Source organism: Haliotis rufescens, unplaced genomic scaffold, assembly GCF_023055435.1.
Source record: "Haliotis rufescens isolate VD_foot unplaced genomic scaffold, xgHalRufe1.0.p SCAF_11, whole genome shotgun sequence".
NCBI classification, from domain to species: domain Eukaryota; kingdom Metazoa; phylum Mollusca; class Gastropoda; order Lepetellida; family Haliotidae; genus Haliotis; species Haliotis rufescens.
Window position 1 is genome coordinate 3,556,302 of NW_025963791.1, and position 12,925 is coordinate 3,569,226.

General features: G+C 43.6%; 1 protein-coding gene and 1 long non-coding RNA gene across 2 annotated transcripts; one reads left to right on the forward strand and one right to left on the reverse strand.

Moving 5' to 3' along the window:
• Positions 1-3,859: 3,859 nt before the first annotated feature.
• LOC125378047 (histidine-rich protein PFHRP-III-like) lies at positions 3,860-4,192 on the reverse strand. Its single transcript, XM_048392848.1, has one exon. The coding sequence runs from the start codon at positions 4,190-4,192 to the stop codon at positions 3,860-3,862; it is 333 nt and encodes a 110-aa protein (XP_048248805.1).
• A 5,835-nt stretch (positions 4,193-10,027) lies between these two features.
• On the forward strand, positions 10,028-12,646 carry LOC125377961. The gene is made up of 2 exons (XR_007219915.1): positions 10,028-10,639; positions 11,074-12,646. It is a non-coding gene; the product is annotated as an uncharacterized LOC125377961 (long non-coding RNA).
• Positions 12,647-12,925: the final 279 nt, after the last annotated feature.

Genomic DNA, 12,925 nt, shown 5'->3' on the forward strand with positions numbered 1-12,925 from the left:
ACGTGCTTGTAATTATAATCAAATATCTTTTCTATATGAATACATCGTTGTCCAGAAATACTCCTAAAGATGCTTCGCTGTCCACTTTACTCCAAAATAGGCGCATACATATTATCAGCAAGTTACATGAGTCTGAATAGTTGTCATCCCGCGGACTCGGTTCTTCTCGGCATGAATGTTTTATGTCCCCAAGGGAGGACGAACATGGAGGGTGCACAAGGGGAAAATCATAATTGTCCTAAAAAGATGAAAATGTCAATCCGAAACCTCCAAACTATCCGTGGTTCGATATATAAGAATCACACAAATTTCCTTAAGAAATCTTCATGATACACATTATGTTCTTCGAAGTCGCTTCTTTGCTTCTCACCACACCAAAGGTCTTACATATGTTGAAATTTGATTTTCACATATTATATGGTTCATATAGGACAACATAGCGATGACTAGAGTACTGTACCTAGTGATTCTGCTATGCCAATGCCTCTAGGCAGTTCCGGTGACCCAGTTTCTAAGCCCTTCCCTCCCTAATAACACCGAACCTATCAACCAGGATTCAAATCCTACGTTCACTGATTATTAATGCTGTGCTCCTTGAACCTTTGTTCCTTTGTTGTTCTTATGTTAGCTCCACTTGTCAGCTGCGTCAGAAATTAAGTATCTGGATCAGGTGGAAATGTGCTACCTCAAACCTGCTCTGACATACGTAATTTGGCTCAAATCCGATCTGAAGACCAAATCGTGCGTGGACAATCCGCCACGATAACGCTCTGGCTTGAGATTACAATCGCTGCGAAGCCATGCTATTACTTACCCTGAAGAGAAAATGTGTAGTGGTATACAAGTGGTGGCCATGGGTTTAAGATATCCATTTAACGTTTATACTTTTTCCAAGAATATAATGCCTCATATCCACAGTCAAAAAATATCCCGAATTGGACGTCACAAAGCGTCACACACGCAAACAGATGAAAAGCTGATAAAACTCGTAACGTGTAGTCCAAATCCTCACACAAACAATGAACAAATAAAAGGCTGTCAAAATCACCAACAAGTCCACATCTTCACACAAACAATGAACAGTTGAAAAGTAGATAAATAGCCATTGTTTGTCAGTCGATTTCCATTTATATTTAAATTCTTAAAACACATAGTTGATTTAAACGCCTGATAAAGATCAGACCCAAAGCCTGATAAAGATCAGATCCAAAGCCTGATAAAGATCTGATCCAAACATCCCAACCCAACGGTTTCTTCAAAAGGGGTACTTTAAACAGACTGAAATTTGTGTCATTCCGAATTCGTTAAATGACGTTTCAGTCCAATCCACATTTTATGAGTTCCTATGTCTCGAGGAATAGACATGTACGGCGTGGATTATACAGCTGCGTCAGTTCCTACGGGAACCCAACGGTTTCTTCAAAAGAGGTACTTTAAACAGACTGAAATTTGTGTCATTCCGAATTCGTTAAATGACGTTTCAGTCCAGTCCACATTTTATGAGGTCTTATGTCTGGAGGAATAGACATGTACGGCGTGGATTATACAGCTGCGTCAGTTCCTCCGGGAACAAGGCAATATACATTTAAGCCCGACACTTCTTCATTACGCCATTCAGGGGTGATTGAAGCTCAGTTACCTGCTGATCGATCGCCCCGCTTCATCTGGAGTAATCACCTCTGAAAGATAGGCGCAATTACGCCGTGATTGAAATGACATTGACATATCAGCAATTAACGTGTTTGATTGACGCTGAAATTGATTACATCTGAGCGTCTTATAATTATAAAGGTGTTCCATAGAGCGCACGCATGTTTTGAGTGAATAGATGTCTATTTCTGTTCATACAAACTGAGAAGCAAAAGAAACCTCTCAGTTGATTTGATCACATGTACTGGTATCAGCTTAAAAGACATCTATCGGGGTAGATTTGTATCTATTATAAAAATATTGTGGCGTAAGGAAAGACATGAACTTGTCTAATACGGAATGTGAATGAGGTGAAATGGCGTTTAACGTCGCGATCAAGATTATTGCACTTACATAACGACGTGTGGGTATGTGGTTGTGGGTGTAGGTGCTTGTACGAGTCCAGACTAATGCCGGTTTTATTGTGCTTAAACCCAGTGACAAACCTTGCCTCAGTTTTAACATGAATACCTCAAACACATTATACTGACCTTGAGCCGACCAGTCCTTGTTCTATCCACTTAAAGCCGAACGCAAGGCAGAGTAACAACAAGTATCATATTTTGATGTCTTTTGGACTCGTGAAGATCCGGGTTTGAAATGATCTTCAGCAAACCATGCTTGTCGTAAGAAGCGACTAACGTGATTGGGAGGTCGGACTCGCTAACTTGGTTGATGCACGTCATCTTATCCGAATTGTGATCGATGCCCGTGATGTCAGTCATTGGATTGTCCAGACTCGATTATTTACAGACCGTCGACATATAGCTTCTGTTCTCTGAAACCTTTTATACATATTTCAGGTTTACTCCAGATCCCTGTTAGCCACGCCATTCGTTCGATAGGAAATATGTACCTTCCTTCTTTATGTGAAAAACTAGACATATATTACAATGTAGTTCATCCAGACACAGTAATGCAGCTGGGCCACGTAGATACAGTGATAGTCACGTGAAGATCCGGGGTAGAATAGGTCTTCAGCAACCCATGCTTGCCGTAAAAGGTGACTACACTTGGATCGGGTGGTCAGGCTCGCTGACTTGGTTGATGCAGTGATGCAGCTAGGCCACGTAGATACAGTGATGCACCTGGGCCACGTAGATACAGTGATGCAGGTAGGCCACGCAGATCCATTGATGCACCTGGGCCACGTAGATACAGTGATGCACCTGGGCCACAAAGATATAGTGATGCACCTGGACCACGTAGATACAGTGATGCACCTGGGCCACGTGGATACAGTGATGCACCTGGGCCACGTAGATACAGTGATGCACCTGGGCCACGTAGATTCAGTGATGCAGGTAGACCACGTGGATTCAGTGATGCAGGTAGACCACGTAGATTCAGTGATGCAGGTAGGCCACGTAGATACAGTGATGCAGCTAGGCCACGTAGATACAGTGATGCACCTGGACCACGTAGATACAGTGATGCACCTGGACCACGTAGATACAGTGATGCAGGTAGGCCACGTGGATACAGTGATGCACCTGCACCACGTAGATTCAGTGATGCAGGTAGACCACGTAGATACAGTGATGCAGGGAGGCCACGCAGATCCATTGATGCACCTGGGCCACGTAGATACAGTGATGCACCTGGGCCACGTAGATACAGTGATGCACCTGGACCACGTAGATACAGTGATGCAGGGAGGCCACGCAGATCCATTGATGCACCTGGGCCACGTAGATATATAGTGATGCATTTGGGCCACGTAGATACAGTGATGCAGCTAGGCCACGTAGATACAGTGATGCACTTGGGTCACGTAGATATAGTGATGCAACTGGGCCACGTAGATACAGTGATGTACCTGGGCCACGTAGATACAGTGATGCAGCTAGGCCACGTAGATACAGTGATGCAGCTAGGCCACGTAGATACAGTGATGCACCTGGGCCACGTAGATACAGTGATGCAGCTAGGCCACGTAGATACAGTGATGCACCTGGGCCACGTAGATACAGTGATGTATCTGGGCCACGTAGATACAGTGATGTATCTGGGCCACGTAGATACAGTGATGTATCTGGGCCACGTAGATACAGTGATGTATCTGGGCCACGTAGATACAGTGATGCACCTGGGCCACGAAGATATAGTGATGCACTTGGGCCACGTAGATACAGTGATGTATCTGGGCCACGTAGATACAGTGATGCAGCTAGGCCACGTTGATACAGTGATGCACCTGGGCCACGTAGATACAGTGATGCACCTGGGCCACAAAGATATAGTGATGCACCTGGACCACGTAGATACAGTGATGCAGGTAGGCCACGTAGATACAGTGATGCACCTGGGCCACGCAGATCCATTGATGCACCTGGGCCACGTAGATACAATGATGCACCTGGGCCACGTAGATATAGTGATGCACCTGGGCCACGTAGATATAGTGATGCACCTGGACCATGTAGATACAGTGATGCAGGTAGGCTACGCAGATCCATTGATGCACCTGGGCCACGTAGATACAGTGATGCACCTGGGCCATGTAAATACAGTGATGCAGGTAGGCTACGCAGATCCATTGATGCACCTGGGCCGCGTAGATATAGTGATGCACCTGGGCCACGTAGATACAGTGATGCAGCTAGGCCACGTTGATACAGTGATGCACCTGGGCCACGTAGATACAGTGATGCACCTGGGCCACAAAGATATAGTGATGCACCTGGACCACGTAGATACAGTGATGCAGGTAGGCCACGTAGATACAGTGATGCACCTGGGCCACGCAGATCCATTGATGCACCTGGGCCACGTAGATACAATGATGCACCTGGGCCACGTAGATATAGTGATGCACCTGGGCCACGTAGATATAGTGATGCACCTGGGCCATGTAGATACAGTGATGCAGGTAGGCTACGCAGATCCATTGATGCACCTGGGCCACGTAGATATAGTGATGCACCTGGGCCATGTAAATACAGTGATGCAGGTAGGCTACGCAGATCCATTGATGCACCTGGGCCACGTAGATATAGTGATGCACCTGGGCCACGTAGGTACAGTGATGCACCTGGGCCACGTAGATACAGTGATGCACCTGGGCCACAAAGATATAGTGATGCAACTGGGCCACGTAGATACAGTGATGCACCTGGGCCACGTAGATACAGTGATGCAGGTAGGCCACGTAGATACAGTGATGCAGCTAGTCCACGTTGATACAGTGATGCAGGTAGGCCACGTAGATACAGTGATGCAGGTAGGCCACGTAGATACAGTGATGCAGGTAGGCCACGTAGATACAGTGATGCACCTGGGCCACGCAGATCCATTGATGCACCTGGGCCACGTAGATACAATGATGCACCTGGGCCACGTAGATATAGTGATGCACCTGGGCCACGTAGATATAGTGATGCACCTGGGCCATGTAGATACAGTGATGCAGGTAGGCTACGCAGATCCATTGATGCACCTGGGCCACGTAGATATAGTGATGCACCTGGGCCATGTAAATACAGTGATGCAGGTAGGCTACGCAGATCCATTGATGCACCTGGGCCACGTAGATATAGTGATGCACCTGGGCCACGTAGGTACAGTGATGCACCTGGGCCACGTAGATACAGTGATGCACCTGGGCCACAAAGATATAGTGATGCAACTGGGCCACGTAGATACAGTGATGCACCTGGGCCACGTAGATACAGTGATGCAGGTAGGCCACGTAGATACAGTGATGCAGCTAGTCCACGTTGATACAGTGATGCGATTGAGCGACCACTTCACCTGCAGCAATTCATCCACAACCACTAACCCCTCACCCGTATTCTTGTCACCAACTTTGGATTAAGTATTTCCCCTAATTTGATTAACGATATGTTTTTACCTTAATCCACCACGGTTGTTTATTCCCCCTTACCACACAGACATGTTCCTTCCCCGCGTAGATTAAATCACCTCCTGTAGGAACAAATGCACAGTACACAGAGGCAGAATAACTTCTTGGTCGATAGTGTTCCTTATTTCCATTAAACAACCATTGCATTAATAGTGATAACAATATCAGAGTCATTGACAAGATTACTCTAAACGTTGTGTTGGAAATCAAAGCAGTGTGGCTGTACGACCAGACCCTAACTTGAAACCTACGCTGACAGAGAATCTACCCGCACGTCACGCATGCTGATTTCCACTGTTTAAGACCGACTTGACAAGCTGTAGGTTAATCTGCTTCTGTGAGGGGAATACATGCAAGTCCTTCAACACTGTATGAGGTGAGATGAGGTGTGGTGAAATTGGGTTCAACGTCGCGTTCAGGATTATTGTACGTATATAGCGACGTGCATGCACCCGCGTGTGTGTGTGCGTGACTGTGTGTGTGCGTGCGTATGGCTGCTTGTATTTGTCCGAACTAAAGCCGATATTATTGTGCCAGCCCACTGAGATACCATATCGCAGCTCTACATGAATACCCCATTCAGACACGGTATTCTGACTCCGAGCTGACCAGTCCATGTTTTTACCCATTAATGCAGAGCGCCAGACAGGGAAAACAACAAGTACCATATGTTATCGAAACCCGACCTTCCGCTCTCCGGGCGGACGCTCTATCACTAGACCACGGGGCGGTTCAACACTGAATGAATGAATGCAATGGTTTAAAGAAAACACGCACGCACGCACGCACGCACGCACGCACGCACGCACGCACGCACGCACGCAAGCACGCACACATGCACGCACGCACGAGGGTGGTCAGGCTCGCTGACTTGGTCGATACATGTTATCGTATCCCAATAGCGCAGATCGATACTCAAGATGGTAATCATTGGATTGTCTGGTCCAGACTCGATTATATACAGAATGTCGTCATACAGCTGGAATATTGCTGGGTGCGGCGTCAAACAACAAACACACACGTCTTGTTTGACAGGACCAGCCCGTCCCTACAATTACCCCCCGTCCCTCATATATTTTTCTATTTTTAAGTACTGTTGGAAAACACATTTTGTTCAACCTAAATCCCGTTTTTGTAACACATTCAGAGTAGCTGTCAGATTAGCAGGGACGATTAATAATGGCCCGTCTCTTCGCACATCGAACCGTGACACGTTTCATATAATAGCGTATCCCTTGTACTTAATGACATAACAAAACAAAAAAATCAATTCTTTTTGGTCAACTCTTGTAATTAACCACGCGCACATGAACAAAATATATTCTTGTAAACATCGCAGTACACATTACAGGATACATTGTTCATTGGCAAACGAGTTGGGCACAGTCACATAACATTTACGGGGAGGTAACTCTTGTTGGTGTATGCATAAACTGGTCTCCCTGGTTTGATATATATATCTGTTTAACGAACACTACATGCCGTTACCATAGGCAAAGGTACATTTATACAATTAGGGGTACAAAGGCATCATTCTCGCACGTAGAATGCAAAATAATAAAGAAAGAGTCATATTGGGTTTGTTGTGAATGCATATTTTCAGCTAATAGATTCCTGCCCCCGTCGTGATGTTCCTTGAATATTGCTAAAGGTGGCATAAAAGCAACTCACTCACTCACACTTTGGCTGACATTTTATTTTTTATCTTGGACACGCCCCTATTATAATCCTTTTCTTCTCAGTATAGCATGGTGGGATTTATGCCGTAATGATATATTTTACTTGTCAGCTAGCTGAAGAAGGGTGAGGTGAGGTGAGGTGAAATAGGGTTAAACGTTGCGGCCAAGATTATTGCACTTATATAGCGTCGTGCATTGTGCATTGTGTGTGTATGTGTGTGTCAGTGTGTCAGTGTGTGTGTGTGTGTGTGTGTGTGTGTGTGTGTGTGTGTGTGTGTGTGTGTGTGTGTGTGTGAGAGAGTATTAGTTAGTGTGTGTGTGTGTTAGTGTGTTAGTGTGTGTGTGTTAGTGTGTGTGTGTGTGAGTGAGTGAGTGAGTGAGTGTGTGTGTGTGTGTGTGAGAGAGAGAGAGAGTATTAGTTAGTGTGTGTGTGTGTTAGTGTTAGTGTGTTAGTGTGTGTGAGTGAGTGAGTGAGTGAGTGTGTGTGTGTGTGTGTGTGTGTGTGTGTGTGTGTGTGTGTGTGTGTGTGTGTGTGTGTGTGTGTGTGTGTGTGTGTGTGTGTGTGTGTGTGTGTGTGGGTGTGTGTGGGTGTGGGTGTGTGTGTGTGTGAATACCCCACTGAGACACAGCCGACCAGTCCTTGTTTTGACCCCTTAACATGCTTAATGCCGAGCGCCAGAGAGGGTAACAACAAGTACTATCTTTTAACGTCTTTTGGGGTATGATGCGGCCGGGGACCTTCCGCTCTCCGTGCGGACGCTCTGCCACTAGACCACGGAGGCGGTCTGCTGAAGGAGGGGGGAGAGAGGACTTCTTTGGTCGTGTGATGTGATCCCTTGTTCGCGAAAAGGCAAGCATGTCCTCTTTCTTCTCCCTCTCCACTCGATGACCCTGCGTTACTGACGTTCCGGTAGTGGCCGCCACACACACAATTTTGCATACAAATTAGTTTGAGGATGCAAAAGACAGAAAAGATGCAAAATAAAATTACACATTTCTTTTGCAATAGAAGTTTAACAAATAATAATAACATGTCGAATGTTTTCTTCTTCATGATCAAATAATTCCCACAATGTTTGTCATATTACCTTTTCCGTCCAGCCAGCGATACCTTTGTAAAACCATAATAAACATTATGTTCCACACCCGCGTTTGACCACGTAAATACAACCGTTATGTCATAAAATACAATTAACATGAACAATGAAAACTGCCAATTATTCGCCAAAAAGAATGTTCAGAATAGATGACGAATTACCTGTATGATTAAAGGGGATGTGAATGCTGTGTGTGCGACAATCAAACTGCCCACTATTTGTGCATGCCACAATGATCTCTTATGAGACGTTATTTGCAATCATGTTTTCTCGGCATGTTATTTTTGCCGTTGTTAGGGGTGATTGGTGTAAATAATGCCCCGAAGACGTCAAATTATCCCCAAAGTAAAAATAGTTTTATTGCAATTTAAGCATACGTTAGATGTTAGCCAGTCTCGCATATTCGTCACCGCTGGAATCCTTTTATAACTTGGCCTATCGGCAGATTCAATATCACGATTGACAATTACGGTGCCGTAAAAAAAAATCCTTTGGCATTTTAAATGCATATGAGTCTAGCAACAGTGAAAATGGCAATTTCATGGATGGTACATGTAGTTTTCTATGTTTATATTGTGAGTGAGTTGGCTTTAACGCGGCTTTAACAGTATTAAATTTAACTTAATGTGGGAGGAAATGGCAAAGACGTTTGTACAAGACGTTTACCTCTGTGTGATATATCAAGGCGAACGCTGGATTCAAACCTACGATCATCGGATCCTGGCACACCTAAGAGACGCAACTATGCACAGAGAATTAGGGCAACTTAGATGATCGAGCCACGCCTAAACCATGAAGTAGAAGAGCAATCAATATTTATATTTCGGGTGTTTCTAAGTGTGTTCTTGTCGGTACTGGGCGGCGGGGGTAGCCTAGTGGTTAAAGCTTTGGCTCGTCACACCAAAGACCGTGTTTAATTCCCCACATGGGAACAATGTGTGAGGCCCATCCCTGGCGTCACCTCAGGGATATTGCTGGATATTGCTTAAAGCGGCGTATAACCATACACAGTGACTCTTGTCAATTGTGCAAACGTTATTTACTTTTGAATTTAATCTACCCCAGCACACATAACAAATACACCAATTCATATATTTACGCCCTGTCTATTTAAACAATTCACCTTTTTAATATTTGAATCAACATATACATATATCCGTCATACAAGTTTCTTTTATGATATCACTATATATCAGTTCTGGAGCATGCCTTATAACAATCTTTTGTTCAATATTTCATTCACAGCATGTATGCTGTCAACAGGCCTCTATCACACTGTGGTGATTGGCATTGTTGAAACTTCGTTCAATTTCCCTTATGAATACGACAGCTAATAGAATAATTCCAAACCCCCTTATGAACAAATAACCGACTGTCACGCCGCAATATCCCTAAGCCGAACAAGCCCACTCTAATATGATCTTATATATATTCTTTCATTCGCCAGCCTGAAATTCACCCAGTTAGACCCTCTTGACAATGTGGATATTTCAATTTCTATGTCAAAGCCACACAAGACTACGCTTTCAATGCAATGAATTACACGGCATATACCTCCCGGCAGTATGAGCATAAACGTCAATGCTGATTGCTAACAAAAGCAATAGAACGCTCGCACTTGCTAGGAAAATCCTCCCTTAAGAGTCTATAGCAATATAGAATTAAATGAATTTGTTATATATTACGGTCACCAACCACTAAGCGCTATAACAAAGTTAAACTCAGGGAAGTAGGCTTGGCGCTTCGAGGACTGCCCGTTGTGGGTTAAACAGGTCATTGTTCGTTGGACGAACTGGACATTCATACACACTGTAAAAGAATTCGAATTTGTTACATAAGTATATGGACATTGTATCTACGAACACGTGAGCTGTTGAGTAACCCGATTATGACTGATGCGTGAAGTCTTGTGACAATGAGTCTCTCGTATACCTTGTTGATCTTGAGCTGAAAATAAACTTTATGGAACTTCAACTTTGGAGTTTATAATTCTGGATGGATAAAAGAAGTGCATTTATGATTTACGGGCTGGTTATGAACAAGATATATCCCATGTGAAGATTCCACCTAGAGACATATACGTATATATCACACAGCAAGGAGAAAGCGCGTGATCATCGTCCATCGTTATATGCAGATCTGCAAACACCGATCTAATATTTGTGATCAGGGTATGTGAGAGGAGCCTATCTAGGCGGAGATGTTTGTTCTGGAGAAGGAAAAGTAAACAAAACTGTGTTCTTTTCTGCCCTAGAACACAACTGATATCATGTGTCAAGCAGATCGGAAATAATACCACCACCGACTGGGTAAATACTTTTGTTAATGTTCACTGAGTTCCTGTAGTTATTGGATTATGGATTAAGCCTTCGCGTTTCCTAAGAGCGTTTGCAGTGACATACGCGCACCGTAATAGACACTCACACATAGAAACCCAGTTTAAATTTGTTCGTGATGTTTGTGTCGCAGTTCTTTAGAGTCACTGAAGTGTGTGTAAGAGTTATAAACAATCTTCGCGAGGTTAGGCTAACACACATTGGAAACCTACGAACCAAAACCATGTTATAATTCTGGCCTGGTATGAACGTTGAAACACTGACGCCAGTATGAGCTTTTACAGTCATTCAGTCTCAACTCCAAGGACAAAACGGCAAATAGAGAGCGATTTGAATCTTGTCAAGATGGCGACAATATGTGGATATCCTGGCGCTTCAACAAAATGTCTTCCTTTTATTCATTCCAGTTTTTCACCAGGTCCCAAACCTCTCACTGCAAGGAGTTACACGTTTATGCATAAACGAGAGAAAACTGCGATCTCAATGGACAAGGGACATTCAGATGAAACCGGTCCCGATGTCGTCTGCTACGGCAAACCGGAAGTGTTACATCTTCCCGATATCCCACTTCCATCTGACGAGCGACGATCTCCTCGGCGGATTGGCAACAGCTACATCCAAAAGAACAAAGTGTGTTTCAGGTTGAAAGGAATTAACCCTAGCCATGTTTATTCAGTGAATAGAATCAGGCCAAATGTGTCGACTCCACATCGCAATGGAGCAGAATGCCTGACGGTAAATTCACAAAAGTCCTCTCTTTTCATGGGACTAAATTCCAGTAATTCTTTAAACCTTGCTTTAGACTCAATTGCAAAGGCAACTTTACAAGGAACATTTTCAGATCAGCTAGAAAGGGAGGTGTATTTAAATGGGACTGTCTCACCAGTTAGCATGGCCCTGGACCTGAAGCTGGAACAGGATTGCCGCCATGTTATCCCTGCTCTTACTCCTAGAAAGATCCGAGGAGGTAGGAGGCTGGGGCATGTTGTCTCCTCAAGAAGACTCAATGATCTTATTCAAAATGACACACGCTTTAAAACAGAGTGTCAGGACTGACCGAATACAACAGTTTTCAGGCGTATACTCCTGTCATTCCTCCGGGATGGTATTGTTATACTGTCATATTCTAGACGTAAGTTTGGAAGAATTCAAATATTATATGTTTTAGATATGTTTCATGATTATTGGAATATTCTGTGAAGCCTCGTTAACTCGAACTCGAGATCGTGTAATGCTATGTGTTTAATGACCTGGCAGAATGCTTTAACGCACAATAAACGCATATTGGCAATCCTATCGATATGGATATTCGTTGATACCCATGACTTCGTGATTAAGAAAGGACTTACTGTGCATTATATTCTTTAACATTTTAATCCTCATAGCCTCTTTTTAGAGAAGTGCGATTTTGGATATATGTTGGAAAAGAAAACTCCTGACTTCGAGTTAAAGATGATGCACACTGCTTTGAGAAAAAACATCATCGCAAAAGATAATCTGCTTATACTGTACATAGTATGCTAAAACAAACGCTGTGGATATATTGGATTTGTGTGGTTCACTGACAATATTGACTCAATGTTGACAATTTCCCTTGGGAGTATATGCATGGCGTGACTGTGTGTATTGACCCCGCTCCCGTATATGTCATTACCCATGGTTTGGCATCAAAGAAACTGTGTTGTGTTTGATTACATGGCGATAAGACAAAGGGAAATGGTTTCATAAATGTAACATGTAACCTGTCTGCGTCAGTGTGACCATGGCAACACGATGCATGGCGAGGATGTGACGTTTTGTTGCTGGGTTATCCCCTATATATGCAGAGGCTGTTTAATGGTATATTTAAAGAAACACTTTTCTGATTACATTGGTGTGACATATGTATCTTTTATTACAGCGCTCATTGATGGTTTTTGTCTCAAATGCCACGAAATTCTATTTTTTCAAGATACTCTTTAAATAAAAATTGTATTTCTATTGCTGGTTAGTTACTTTCTTTGGTTAAATACAATATGAAAAAAACAATCAAAATGAGGCATTATCTATCTATCTGTTTGCAATAAAAAACCAGGTGAAGACTCCTGGTTAGAATAGGTCCACAACAATCTATGCTTGTCGAAAAAGGTGACTAAATGGATTGAGTGCTCAGGCTCGGATCTCTATAACATATTAGTGACCCGAGACAAATTTTGGTACAATTTAACACATATGGGGTTAAAGCAGAGACCATATATGGTATCTGGTTTAAGGAACAAA